This window comes from Symphalangus syndactylus, chromosome 14 (assembly GCF_028878055.3).
Source record: "Symphalangus syndactylus isolate Jambi chromosome 14, NHGRI_mSymSyn1-v2.1_pri, whole genome shotgun sequence".
Lineage (NCBI taxonomy): Eukaryota > Metazoa > Chordata > Mammalia > Primates > Hylobatidae > Symphalangus > Symphalangus syndactylus.
Window position 1 is genome coordinate 77535866 of NC_072436.2, and position 16066 is coordinate 77551931.

The 16066-nt window shown below is 36.0% G+C and overlaps 1 protein-coding gene across 1 annotated transcript in view; it reads left to right on the top strand.

Annotated features, from left to right (window-relative positions):
* WDPCP (WD repeat containing planar cell polarity effector) overlaps window positions 1-9937 on the top strand; it is a 515554-nt gene extending 505617 nt beyond the window's left edge. Inside the window, exon 18 of the mRNA XM_055241569.2 lies at window positions 9340-9937. Coding sequence (XP_055097544.1) covers window positions 9340-9408 — 69 coding nt within the window. The 3' untranslated portion in view covers window positions 9409-9937. The remainder of the gene's footprint in view (window positions 1-9339) is intronic.
* The last annotated feature ends 6129 nt before the right edge of the window (window positions 9938-16066 follow it).

Sequence of the window (16066 nt, forward strand, 5' to 3'; positions counted from 1 at the left end):
TCTTGTAACTATAGACCAGGCAAGAGCCACAGTATAGAACAGCAGTGCTGTTCTCTCTTCTTTGTAGGATGTTATGAAGACATTTTGATGCTTTTAGGATCATGATTCATGTTAAATGTTAATTAATAGTAAAAATAATAATACATTTTGCTCCAAAATATGGTAACAACTTAGAAGGTGTAATATATAGCCATACCACTCTTCAAATCATAGAACCTAAAAAGTAAAAATGTGCTATAATTAGGACAGTAAAAAGTAACTGTAAGATAGATTAAGTTTAAAAAAGGAGAAACAATAGGACTTATATATGTGTATTTCCTTATGACATGGTTACCTATAGGATGCAGGGGAAATGGGACTGATACAGATGGGGTAGGAGCAAGATTTTTCTATGGATACTGTGAAAAGAAAATAAAATCTCAGGACTCACTAATGAAAAAAATTATACCATTCTGGCATATTAACTATTTAAGTTAATAGAGCACTTGAAAAACAGCAGGTGAAAAAAAGATCGCTATGACATTCATGCTGGTTCCTAAGGCAAGAAATGAAATTCCTATATGAAAGATGCTACATTCTTACCATGGAGGACAAAAAGCTGAGGCCAAAGGAATTCTGTAAAAACAAACCTAGTTACACCAATGCTTATCTTCCTGGCTACTTACCTACACAATTAACTATCCTAGCCTAATCCCCTTTGCCTTATCACATTTTCCCAACTTACTGTTCTTTGTCCAATTCAGTATTTAAGAAATTGACTCTAACAGCTTCTTCAGTTCTTCGTTCCTTTATGAAGGCTCCCATGCCACATAAAACTTGTATTGAATAAATGTGCATGCTTTTCTCCTGTTAATCTAACGTATATCAGTTTAGTTATTGGGCCCAGTCAGGACCCTAAGAGAATGGAGGTGAAGTTTCACCATCTCTAAATTAGTAAAGACTATCAAATTTACAACTAAGACTTTATTTTAAAACATACTAATTGGCCAGGCATGGTGGCTCACACCTGTAATTCCAGCACATTGGGAGGCCGAGGTAAGCAGATCACCTGAGGTCAGGTATTCAAGAACAGCCTGGCCAACATGGCGAAACCCCATTTCTACTGAAAATACAAAAATTAGTTGGGCATGTGGTGCGTGCCTGTAGTCCCAACTACTCATGGAGGCTGAGGCAGGAGAATCGCTTGAACCCAGGAGGTGGAGGCTGCAGTGAGCCAAGATCGCACCACTGCACTCTAGGCTGGGTGACAGCATGAGACACTCTATCAAAAAAAAAAGAAAAAGAAAATACTAATTAATTAATTATATTATTTAAATATATACACACAGACATATAGACCAATTGAACAAATACAGAGCCGAGAAATAAACCTTAGAGTATATGGTCAAATTATTTTTGATGAGGGTGCCAAGACCATTAAATGGGGAGGGAAAGGGCAGTCTTTTCAACAAATGCTGCTGCTGGGAAAACTGGATATCCACACGCAAAAGAAAGAAGTTGGACCCTTACTTTATGCCATATACAAAAATAACTCAAAATGGATCAAAGACCCAAACATAAGACCTAAAAATATAAAACTATTAGAAGAAAACAGAAGGAAAGCTTCTTTACATTTGATTTGGTGATGATTTCTTGGATATGACATAAAGCCCAGCAACAAAAGTAAAAATAGATGAACTGGACTCCAAAAACTTCTGTGCATTAAAGGACACTATCAGCAGATTGAAAAAGCAGTCTATGAAATGGAAGAAAACATTTGCAAATCATATCTGATAAGGGCTTAATATCTAGACTATATAAAGAACTCCTACAACTCACACAAAAAATAGCAAAATATTTTTAAATGGGCAAAGAACTTGAACAGACATTTCTCCAAAGAAGATATACAAATGGCCAATGAGCACATGAAATAATGCTCAACATTGCCAATGTAGTTGCTAGTGGAAATGAAAATCAAAACCACAATCACATAATACTTTACATACCTTAGGATGGCTATTACATTATAAAAGAAAGAAAGAAAATAAGTGTTAGCAGGGATGTGGAACATTTATGCACTGTTGGTACAAAGTTAAAATTGCACAGCCATTACAGAAAACAGTACATTGATTCCTCAAAAAATTGAAAATACAATGATGATATGATCCAACAATTCCACTTCCAGTATATACCCAAAAGAATTTAAAGCAGTGACTCAAACAGATATTTGTACACCCATGTTAATAACAGTATTGTTATTCACAATGGCTAAAAGGCAAAAAGAACCCAAATGTCCACTGACAGATACATAAACTGTGGTGCTTATGTATGTCTGTACACACACACACACACACAAAATAGAACATTGAGCCTAAAAAAGGAAGTAAATTGTGACACATGCTACAACATACATGAACCTTGAATATATTATGCTAAGTGAAATAAGTTAGTCACAAAAAGACAAATATTGTATGATTCCACCTATACGAGGTATCCAAAATAGTCAAATTCATAAAAACAAAAATAGAATGGTAGTTGCCAGGGGATGAGGGGAGAGGAAAATTGTGAGTCATTATTTAATTGGTAGACAGTTCCAGTTTTGCAAGACAAAAAAAGTTCTGGAGGTTGGTTGCACAGCAGTGTGAATATACATAGCCCACTAAGCTGCACACTTAAAATGGGTAAGATGGTAAATTATATGTTATGTGTATTTATCACAATTTTGAGAAATATATATGTAACATAAAGTTTTTCCCTAATATGACTTTGAAGACTGAAATTCACTGAGATCTGCTATCTCCTAAAATAACTCCAAAAAAGCTGACTTTCAGAAGTAGCAAGATTTTGCTAAGAATATTTCTATATTTTAATAATCTACAACTATAACCCTAGTTACATGACTACCAATTTGCTTTTTTTAAAAAAATCATGGAAGAAAATCCAAAAGAATTCACAAGAAAACTGGAATAAGCAATTATAGCAAGATTGCAGGATACAAAGCTAATATACAAAGGTCAATTGCTTTCCTATATACCAGCAATGAACAAGTGCAATTTGAAATAAAAAACACGATACCATTTATATAAGCACCAAAAAACTGAAATACTTAGGTATAAATCTAACAAAATATTTACAGCATCTATATGAGGAAAACTATAAATAAATTGGAAGATATTCCATATTCATAGATAGGAAGACTTAATATTATCAAGACAACAGTTTTTCCAACTTGATCTATAAATTCAATGCTATCCCAATCAAAATCCCAACAAGTTATTTTGTAAATATGAACAAACCAATTCTAATGTTTATATGCAGAAGCAAAAGACTCAGAATAGCCAATACAATATTGAAGGGGCATAAAGTTAGTTAGAGGACTGACACTACTCAACTTAAAGACTTACTGTAACACTACAATAATCAAGACAGTGTGGTACTGGTGAAGGACAAATAGGTCAATGGAATAGAATAGAGAGCACAGAAATGGAGCCACTAAATATAGTCACCTAATCTTTGACAAAGGAGCAAAGGCAATACATTGTAAAAAAAAAAAAAAAAAAATATATATATATATATATATAGCCTTTTCAATAAATGATGTTGGAACAATGGACACCCACATGCAAAAGATGAATCTAGGCTGGGTGCGGTGGCTCACGCCTGTAATTCCAGCACTTCAGGAGGCCGAGGTGGGCGGATCACCTGAGGTCAGGAGTTCAAGACCAGCCTGACCAACATGGTGAAACCCCATCTCTACTAAAAAAAATACAAACATTAGCTGGGTGTGGTGGCAGGCGCCTTAATCCCAGCTACTTGGGAGGCAGAGGCAGGAGAATCATTTCAACCTGGGAGGCAGAGGTTGCAGTGAGCCGAGATCAAGCCATTGCACTCAAACCTGGGGGACAAGAGATTTCTCTTAAAAAAAAAAAAAAAAACGGACATGGATGAAACTGGGAACCATTATTCTCAGTAAACTATCACAAGGACAAAAAACCAAACGCATGTTCTCACTCATAGGTGGGAATTGAACAATGAGAACACATGGACACAGGAAGGGGAAAACACTCCGGGGACTGTTGTGGGGTTGGGGGGAGGGGGGAGGGACAGCATTAGGAGATATACCTAATGCTAAATGACGAGTTAATGGGTGCAGCACACCAACATGGCACATGGATACATATGTAACAAACCTGTGCATTGTGCACATGTACCCTAAAACTTGAAGTATAATAATAATAAAAAAAAGAAAAAAAGATGAATTTAGAGGAAGACCTTCAAAAAATTAACTCAAAATGTATCACAAGCCTTAATGTAGAAGACAAAACTATAAAACTCCTAGAAGATAACAGGAGAAAATCTAGATGACCTTAGATTTGGTGATGACTTTTTAGATGTGACACTGAAGACATGATTTATAAAAGAAAAGAGTCAATAAGCTGGATTTCATTAAAATTAAACATTTCTGCTCTACAAAAGACACTGCCAAGAGAATGAAAACATGGTCACAGACTAGGAGAAAATATTTGCAAAAGACCTATCTCATAAAGAACTGTTATCCAAAATATACAAAGAATTCCCAAAACTCAAAAATAAGAAAACAATCCAACTAAAAAATGGACCACCATCCTGGCTAACACGGTGAAACGCTGTCTCTACTAAAAATACAAAAAATTAGCTAGGCGTGGTGGCCGGCACCTGTAGTCCCAGCTACTCAGGAGGCTGAGGCAGGAGAATGGTGTGAACCTGGGAGGCGGAGCTGGCAGTGAGCCAAGATCGCACCACTGTACTCCAGCCTGGGCGACAGGGCAAGACTCCATCTCAAAAAAAAAAAAAAAAAAAAGACCAAAGACCTTAACAGACACCTCACCAAAGAAGACATATAGATGCAAAAAAAAAAAGCATATGAAAAGATGCTCCACATCATATGTCATGAGGGAAATGCAAATTAAAACAAGAAGATAACCACCGCACACTTATTAGAATGGCCAAAATCCAGAACATTGATAGCACCAAATGCTGGCAAGGAGGTGGAACAAGAACTATCATTTATTGCACATGGGAACACAAAATGGTACAGGCAGTTTGGAAGAAAGTTTCGTGGTTTCTCAACAAAACTAGACATACTCTTACCATATATATCATTCAGCAATTGAGCTCCTTGGTATTTATCCAAAAGAGTGGAAAATTTATGTCCACACAAAAATCTGCACATGGATGTTTATCAAAGTTTTATTCATAAGTAACAAAACTTGGAAGCAATCAAGATGCCCTTCAGTAGGTGAATGGATAAACTGTAGTACATCCAAATAATGGAATATTATTCAACACTAAAATAAATTAGCTATCAAGCCATGAAAAGACATGAAGAAACCTTAAATGCATAATACCAAGTGAAAGAAGTCAATCTGAAATGGCTACATAATGTATGATTCCATCAATATGACATTCTGGAAAAGGGATTCTGGAAAACTATGAAGACAATAAAAAGATCAGTGGGTTCCAGGGGTTACAGGAAAAGGAGGGATGAATAGGTGGAGCACAGAGGATTCTTAGGGCAGTGAAACTATTTTATATGATACGATAGAGTAAATACAGCTCATCATACATTTGTCAAGACCCAGAGAATGTACAACATCAAGAGTAAACCCTAATATAAGCTATGGACTTTGGGTGATGATGTATCAATGGAGAGTCATCATCTGTAACAAATATACCATTCTGGTGGGGGATGTTGATGGGGGGCAGCTATTGCATCTGTGGGGACAGTACATATATGGGAAATCTCTCTATCTTCCTCTCAACTTTGTTGTGAACTTAAAACTGCTCTAAAAAAATTAGGTCTTGCCAGGCACGGTGGCTCATGCCTGTAATCCCAGCACTTTGGGAGGCCAAGGCGGGGGGATCACAAGGTCAGGAGTTCAAGACCAGCCTGGCCAGTATGGTGAAACCCTATCTCTACTAAAAATACAAAAATTAGCTGGGTGTGATGGCATGTGCCTGTAGTTCCAGCTACTCAGGAGGCTGAGGCAGGAGGATCGCTTGAACCTTAGGAGGCAGAGGTTGCAGTGGGCCGAGATCATGCCACTGCACTCCACCCTGGGTGACAGAGCAAGACTCTGTCTAAAAAAAAAATTAGGTCTTATAAAAAATAAGTCATGAAGTTTACTACTCAGGAGGCTGAGATAGGAGGATCACTTGAACCCAGGAGGCAGGGGTTGCAGTGAGATGAGATCATGCCACTGCACTCCAGCCTGGGCAACAGAGCGAGGCTCTGTCTAAAAAAAAAAAAAAATAGGTCTTGTAAAAAATAAGTCATGACGTTTAAAATACAATTCATTTTAAAAATCAGATTTTAACAATCTAGTTCAGTATTCTAGTTTTATTCTCAACTTTTCAAAAAAAGCAGTATTCCTTTATCCTCTTACAATGATTCTAACATAAATTACATAATATTGTTCATGTGTTATGTAAAAGTTTATTAATACTTTTAACTTTTTTTTTGAGACAGAGTCTCACTTTGTCACTCAGGCTGGAGTGCAGTGGCACGACCACAGCTCACTGCAGCCTCACCTCCCAGGCTCACACCGTTCTCCCACCTTAGCCTCCTGAGTAGCTGGGACTATAGGTGCATGCCACCACACCTGGCTAATTTTTAATTTTTTTATAGAGACAGGGTCTCACTGTGCTACCCAGGCTGGTCTTAAACTCCTGAACTCAAACTATCCTCCTGCCTCAGCCTCCCAAAGTGCTGGGATTACAGGCATGAGCCACTGTGCCCACCTATTTATTTTCAACTTTTTAATTAATTTTTTAGGTTAATATTTCTGCTCTATAGCTGAACTATTTACCTAAATATGATACATTTCAGTTCTTTCATACAACCTCCTGTTAGGACAAAAACACATTGCTTTACTTTATTTAAATTTCCTTTAACTATTAAATATACATTAATTTCAAACTATAATCCTCACTGCTATCTTTATTTTTCACACTCCCTTTTAACATTCATTTATATGCATATAATTTTACCTATTTCATTCAAAAACATATAAGCAAATGGAGTAATGTTCTCATAGTATTAACTATTTTGTTTAAATGCAAAAGTTTATCTGTACTTGTTTCATGAGAAAATTTAAGTTTAAAATAATGCAGAAACTTTTATATAAAAATACAAAATTATCCTCATTCAGTAACTTTAACACACTTTAACCCTAATAAAAGGGAATAATCACAGAATATTTATATTTAATTGTTCTATTTCACTACATAAGCTATCAGATATACCTTTTCCATGAATCCTTATGAAACTCTGAGAAAAATGCGTGATTATGAGGTTTATTTAAATTTAATTTGGAGAATTATACAATCAGTCAAGGAGCATACATTCTTCATTCTACATAAAATAGTGAAATGGTTACTTATCCACTGAATTTTTTTAGTGAATTACAGTCATATTTCTATCAGGTCAAGTGACAATCTATGTATGAGAGATTAATCTGACACAAGACAGTGAAGCTTAATCCTTCAGTATATCATAATCTACTTACTCGGTATGCTAGAAGAATTTCAGATTTTAAAATTATACGGGAAGTAATGCTAAACATGTACATAGAACAAAAGCAATTTTCCTAAAATATTTAGTTTTAATGTCTACATAGCATGAATGGACTTATTTTAAAAGGTGAAATACAATGCTTATTTAATTTTATGGGGTAGAATTAAAATCATCATTTGATAATATTTTATATTTTTTTAAACTTTTTAAAATTTTTGAGGGTACAGAGTAGGTGTATATATTTACAGGGTACTTGAGATGTTTTGATACAGGCATGCAATGTGAAATAAGCACATCATACAAATGGGGTATGTATCCCCTCAAGCATTTATTCTTTGAGCTACAAATAATCAAATTACATTATTTAGGTTATTTAAAAAATAAATTTAGGTTATTATTGACTATAGTCACCCGATTGTGCTATCAAATAGTAGATCTTATTCATTCTTTCTATTTTTTTTTTTTTTGTACCTATTAACCATCCCTACTTCCTCCCTAACCTCCTACTACCCTTCCCAGCATCTGGTAACCATCTTACTACTCTCTGTGTTCGTGAGTTCAATTGACATGACTTTTAGATCCCACAAATAAGTGAGAAGATGCTGAAATCTTCAATCCAGAGATTTACTTAAGATAATTCTATCTAGACATCAATATGTTCTCATTTTGTGACCATTTTATGAAGCTACCGTTACTGTGTTCCCATAATTCACTAGTACAGTGGAAGACACTGAGACTTAAAAAAAAAATCCTTTGCTTTATCTGTGATTATTCACATTACATATAGAAATTAAAATTATTCACGACATGTATCAGAGATGCCAATAATTTCTTCTTTGAGAATCTGTCCTGCTTATAACCCTGGAAGGAACAGATCTTTTGTACTATTTGACCCTGTTCCTTCACTCCCAACCCTATCCCCAGAACATAAATGATTGAAGCAATTAGATACTCTCTCTTGGGGATTTGGAATTAGAACATGAACACTTAATTACGTGTAGGAGAGCCAGAAGTCATGTAGACTCTGGGTGTGAGGCTATCATTCTGAGACGGTCACGATGAGACCGTAACTAAGAACTTCCAAAAACATGACAACGAAGAAACAACCCCAAATCCCCTTAAATTCCTTTTAAAATATCTAAGAGCTGCTGCTTTTTCAATTATGAGAAACCAGGGGAAAATGGCACCATTAAATAGATACTGTCTTCTATCTCTCAGCAATCTTCAGTCAGTCACTAAAGCTATGAAACTTCCTCAGCTCAGAAAACTCTTTTTCTTCTCATTCTTACAGGATGTTAATGTGAAGATTTAATCTGGGTATCTACCTTATTTACTTCTTCCAGTTTAGTGTGATTTTATTTTTAAAACTCATTAATATTAGATTATTTTATTATATTATTTAAACATCGTATCACTTTATTATTCAATCTTTTACCTTCTGGTTTTAATTGGCTTATATTGATTAATCTTAGCATACATTATTGTCTTACCATTTTTGCTATCTTATCACTTTAAACTCATATTTTTATCCTCTTATGAATACTTCTTTCTTAAGTTTGTATTCATTTATTTATATTTCTTTCATATGAAATAGATATCTTAAATTTGTTTATTGATAATTATACAAATGTATGGAGTACATATGATAGTTTTATACATGCATACAATGTGCAATGATCAAATCAGGGTAATTAGGATATCTATTACCTCAAACATTTATAATTTGTTTTAGGAACATCTCAAATCTTCCAACTTTTTTGAAATATACAGTTAGCAGTAGTGTGCTTTCTTCCTTTCTGATGTAGGCCTACTTGGTTGTTGTCGAAATGGGCAAGTTTGTGAAACCTGGGAGAGTGGTGCTGGTCCTGGCCTGATGCTACTCTGGACTCAAAGCCAACACATCATCATGTAGAACATCGATTACGGCACTTCAGATCACCCCTACAACCATATCTCTGGTGTCTGGAATTGACCACTGTCCCTACAAAGTGATAGGTGCCATAGGCAAGAAGATCATCAAGAGGTCAAAGATCAAGTCTGTTGCACAAATTTATAACTACAATCAGTTCATGCCCACAAATACTCTGTAATATCCGCTTGGGCAAAACTATCTTCAACAAGGATGTCTTCAGAGACCCTGCTCTTAAACACAAGGCCCAGTGGGATTATTGTTAACTATAGTCATGCTACTGTGCTATACAACCCTAGCACTGTTTCCTTCCATCTAACTATTTTATACCCATTAAGCAACTTTCTTCAACCACACCCCTTCCCAGCTCTAGAACCATCAGAGAACAGATATCTCTTAATCTTATTATTTTTATTTTTCTCTAAATTTAAGAATATATATTCATGATGGAACATTTGAAAAAAATATGTAAGTTATTAAAAAATAAAATTAAAAATGTGTGCTTCCTTTCATTGTCTTTTATTATATTTTTCTTATAAAACTAGGGTCACATAATATGTATAGTTTACTATCCTGTTTTTTGTAATGAGCATTTTCTAATTACACTTAAACATTTATCTGTTGATCAACATTTTAATCACTTTTCAGTTTAAGTTTTATATTAATACTAATGTCTTTTTGTTGTTTATATATACATATTCTTGTTATTTCCTTAGGACAAACTGGAATGTTGTGTGAAAGAAAATAAGTATTTTTAAGAATTGTGAAATATATTACCACATTGTTTTCCACAGTTTTATAAATTCTGAGGAAACATGTTTGTATGTGGTATTTTTTAAACTGAATCCTCAATATATTGGTTTTATTTTTCTTTGTAAATTTCATGTTATTTTCATTGCACTTCTTATATTTTGATCAATTTTTCAAATATGTCTCATTTTATTTTTTGAAAATTTTATATTCTACCTTCTAAAGTAGAAATATCTTTATTAATTTTTCTAAGTACAAAAATTATAGGTCTTCCGAGAGCTGGGTGGAAGGCAGAGTAAAACCACATCACAGATTCTCTTTGTCAAAGCCTAACAAAAGCAATTTAAGAGTACTTTAAATGGCAAAAAAACCAAACAGTAAAGCATAAACGATATGCTATGAATCTTCAAAAAATAATAACTAAGGAAATGTGTGGGATGGCTATAATCTCTATCCCAAAGAAGAAGTTCTAAGAAAAGAAGCAGCTTCAGAAAAATCATGAGGCAAGTTGATTCAAGATGACTAACTAGATCCTACTAGTATGCACCTCATCCATGGAAAGGAACCAAAATATCAAATAGATACTTACAATTAGAATAGATCCTCCAGGAGAAAACACTGGAATTCAACCGAGAAGTTCTAGGAAGCACCGAAAGCAAGGAAAGAGACAGAAATGAGGCAGCCTCCTTGGCCAAGATGCATTGGAAGCCAGGAGAAGCTCTGTGACACAGAGAAAAGGCAAGTAAGAGACCCCAAGGGTCCACACTCCTGCCACAAACTCTTACAATCCTAGCTAGAGGAGAGCCCCTTGACACTCATGAGGTGCATACTAGTAGGATCTAGTCAGTCATCTTGAATCAACTTGAGACTCACATAGGGAGCTGCCTAAAGATTGTGCAGAGGCGTTGCTGCAGAAAGGGAGCTGACACTGTGACCCACAGGCCCCTAAGCCTTGAGTAGCTACCACAAGGCACCATTCTGAGACCCTAGTCCCGAAAGGACTGTATCCTGCCCTGGAGCCGATGCTACTGCTGCTACTCCCAGACCAAGGAGGGAGAGGGGAGGCTAAGCACTTTCATGTGCCTCAAAGACAAATCCGAGGACTGCTGCTGCAAGCTGTTGCAGGACTAAAGTGCAAGAAAATCATACACTCCAGAACTGTCTGCCTTTGCTGCTCCCACTGAGAGTGGGCCCACTTTCCCCAGTGGCAGGCTTCTGCAACACAGTTGCCACTGTCCCTATCTGAGCATTTTTCCAGTGGCCTAGAGACAACTCCACCCATATTATCATAGCTAGTGCCTAAACACACTACCAGGGGCCTGATAACAAGTCTGCTGGACCAGTGTCTCCCCCTAATACTTGAGCATGCTGTCCAGGTGCCTGAAAATTGCCCAACCCAGCCCATCACTGTTGACATCTGAGCACTCCTCCTGAGGTCTGAGATCAGGCTGATGCAACCTGTCAATACCACCACAGCTGGCACCCAAACACATATGCCACCTGTGGATCACAGGATTGGTCTTCCCAACCCATTGCAGCCACCACCAACAGCAGCTTGAACCACTTGGGTTCCAATGATTTGCCCCACCACTGCCACTACCATCACCCATATCACACCTGCTGCCCAGGAGCCCAAGAACATCCCCACATGTGTGGCCTGCCACTGCCAGTGCCAGCATCAAAGCAAACCACCTGGAGGCCCAAGAACCAGCCATCTGGACCCACTAACACTAGAATCAGCATACACCACTCCAGGGCTCAAGGATAATCACTTCAGCCTACCACTGCCACTCCTGGGGCCCAAAGACTGGCCTACCTGGCATCCCAGTCTCCAGCAAAACTTCAGCACAGCCTCCACTAATAATTGCATCTAAGCTATATGGAAGTCACAGGTACCACTAACACTGTTTATAGCCAAAGAAACCATATAGGAACTACACTACTGCATGCACCCAAATCAACACCAAAGTGCCCTATCCAACCAACATCATAGATACATCTTCAGGAAAAAGTCCTCCACTACAAAGGCAAATTCAAAAATGTGGAAGAAGCAACAGTTACACCAGATGTACAGATATCAATAAAAGAACATAAGAATCACAAAAAAGCAAAGAAATATGACAACCCAAAAGAAACACAAGAATTCTCTAGCAACAGATACCAATTAAAAAGAAATTCATTAAACCTTAGACAAAGAATTCAAAATGCTCATTTACAGAGGCTCAAGGAGATACAAGAAAATTCTGAAAAACAATACAAAGAAATTCGAAAAACAATTCAGGATATGAATGAGAAATCTACCAGATAGATATTTTTTAAAAGGATCAAACAAATTCTGGAATGGAGAATTAATTGAAATACAAAATACATTCAAAAGCTTCAACAATAGACTAGTTTAAGCAGAAGAAGGAATCTCAGAACTTGAAGATGGGTTTTTTGAAATAGTCCAATGAGAGAAAAATAAAGAAAAAAAGGATTTAAAGGAATAAGCAAAGCCTTTGTGACATCTGGGACAACATAAAGCAAACAAATATTTGAATGACTGGTGTCCCCAAGGGCAAAGAGAGAATGAAAGGCCTAGAAAACCTATTTGACAAAATAATTGATAAAAACTTCCCAAGTCTGGCAGGAGACTGACATGCAGATCCAGGAAGTTCAGAGATTCCACCAACAGATAAAATGCAAAAAGGCTTACTCCACAGCACATTATAATCAAAATGTCTAAAGTCAAAGACAAAGACAGGATTCTAAAATCAGAAAGAGGCAAGTATCTACATACCTATAAAGGAAACCCCATCAGTGGATTTCTCAGCTGAAACCTTACCCCCCAGAGGAGAATGGAATGACATATTCAACGAGCTGAAAGAAAGAAACTGCCAAGCAAGGATACTATATCCACCAAAATACGCCTTCATAAATGAAGAAATAATGTCTTTCCCAGACAAGCAAACACTAAGAGAATTCATCACCACTGGACCAGATCTATAAGAAATGCTCAAGGAAGTCCTAAACCTGGAAATGAAAGGATGACATTTATCATCAAGAAAACACATGAAACCATAAAACTCACTCATAAACCAAATACAAATAAAGAACAGAAAGGATTCAAAAGGTATCACTATAGAAAACTATCAAACCACAATAACCAGCAATAACAGAAAAAGAAAAAAAAACACAAAGAATAAAGAAAACCACAAGAAAACAATTAACAAGAACAAATAAAAAACCTCACATGTCAATAATAACCTTGAATGTAAACAGATTAAATTCTCCACTTAAAAGGCAGAGACTGGCTGAATGGATAAAGAAACAGGAACCAACTATATGCTGCCTACAGGAAATGCACTTCCCCTGTAAAGACAAATACAGACTCAAAGCAAAGGAATGGAAAAAATATTCCATATACACAGAAACCAGAAGCAAGCAGAAGTAGCTATGCTTACATCAGAGAAAACAGACTTCGAGTCAAAAATATTTTTAAAAGACATAGAATGTCATTATATGATGATAAAGGTATCAATCCCACAAGAGGATATAATAATTCTAGACATATGTGCACCCAATACTGCAGCACAGATTTATAAAGCAATATTACTAGATCTAAAGAGAGAGACAGACTCCAATCTAATAATAGTAAGGAACTTCAACACTCTATTCTCAGCATTAGTCAGATCATGTACACAGAAAATCAACAAAGAAGCATTCAATTTAAACTGGACTTTAGACCAAATGGTCCTAAAGACATTTACAGAACATTTATCAAACAACTGCTGAACATACATTCTTCTTATCTGCACATGGAATAGTCTCTAAGATATGTTAGGCCATGAAAGAAGTCAACGTTTTTTAAAAATCTAAATGATATCAAGTGCCTTCTCAGACCACAATAAAAGTAGAAATGAATACCAAGAGGAACTTTGGAAACTAAACAAATATGTGGAAAATTTAAAAATATGCTCCTGAACAACCATTGGGTTACAGCAAAGAGGGAATTTTATTACAATACCTACATCAAAAAGGTAGAAACGTTTCAAATAAAACAACCTAACAATACAATTCAAGGAACTAGAAAACCAAGAACAAACCAATCCCCAAATTGGCAGAAAGAAAGAATAAAGATCAAAGTGGAACTAAACAAAATAGCAACTAAGAAAACAATACAAAGGAGCAACAAAATGAAAAGTTGGTTCTTCAAAAAGATAAACAAAATTGCTAAACTGCTAGTTAGACTAACCAAGAAAAAAAAAGAGAGAAGACTCAAATAAACAAAATCAGAAAAATGAAACAGTACAACTGATACCACAGAAATACAAAAGATCACAGACTATTATATACAACTCTACATTAACAAATTGAAAAACATAGAGGAAATGAATAGATTGCTGAAAATATACATGCTACCAAGACTGAATCAAGAAGAAATAGAAAACCTGAGTAGGCTGGGTGTGGTGACTCATACCTGTAATCCCAGCACTTTGGGAGGCCAACAGGGACAGATCACTTGAGGCCAGGGGTTTGAGATCAGCCTAACCAACATGGTGAAACCTCATCTCTACTAAAAATACAAAAATTAGCATGCATGTTGGTACATGCCTGTAATCCCAGCAACTCAGGAGGCTGAGGCAGGAGAATTGCTTGAACCTGGGAGGCAGAGGTTGTAGTGAGCCGAGATCATACCACTGCACTCCAGACTGGTTGACAGAGTCACACTCCATCTCAAAAAAAACAACAATAAAAATCAAAAACCTGAGCAGACCAGTAATGAGTAGCAAGATTGAATCAGTAATAAAAAGTCTCCAAAGAAAAGCCCAGGACTAGATACACTCACAGTCAAATTCTATTAATGTAGAAAGAAGAATTAATACCTGTCTTCCTGAAACTATCCCAGAACACTGAAGCAGAAGCTCTCCGTAACTCGTTCTAAGAGGCCAACATCACCCTGATACTAAAACCAGACAATGACACAATAAAAAAAGAAAATGACAGGCCAATATACCTGATGAATATAGATATAAAAATCCTCAACAACATTCTAACAAACTGAATCCAGCAACCCAGCAAAAAGGCAATAGACCATTACCAAGTGGGATTTACACCAGTGATGCAAGGATGGTTCAAGATATGCAAATGTCAATAAATGTGACACATCACATCAACAGAATGAAGGAAAAAAAACATATGATCATCTTAATAGATGCAGAAAAAAAGCATTTGATAAAATTCAACATCCCTTCATGGTAAAAACTCTCAACAAACTAGGAATAGAAGAAACATACCTCAAAATAATAAAGGCCAAATATAACAAACACATTGCTAACATCATACTGAATGGGAAAAACGCTAAAAGGCTTTTCTCCAAGATCTAGAAAAAGACGAGGCTGTCCACTTTTACCACTTCTATTCAATGTCATACTGTAAGTTCTAGCCAGAGCAACCAGGCAAGAGAAAGAAATAAAAGGCATCCAGATTGGAAAAGAGGAAGTCAAGTTGTCCTCCTTTACTGATATGATCCTGTATTTAGAAAAACCTAAAGATTCCACCAAAAACTTCCTGGATTAGATTAATAAATTCAGTAACTGTATGCAAAATCTGCATACAAAAAAATCAGTAGTTTCCATATACCAATAATCAACTAGCTGAGAAAGCAATCAAGAAAGCAATCCTATTTAAAATAGTCACAAAAAAAATCTAGTAATACGTCTAACCAAGGAGGTGAAATATGTATACCAGGAAAACAACAAAACATTAATGAAATAAATTGAAGAGTACACACACAAACAAATGGAAAGACATCCCATGCTCATGGACTGGAAGAATTAATCTCATTAAAGTGACTAAACTGCCCAAAGCAATCTACAGATTCAATGTAATCA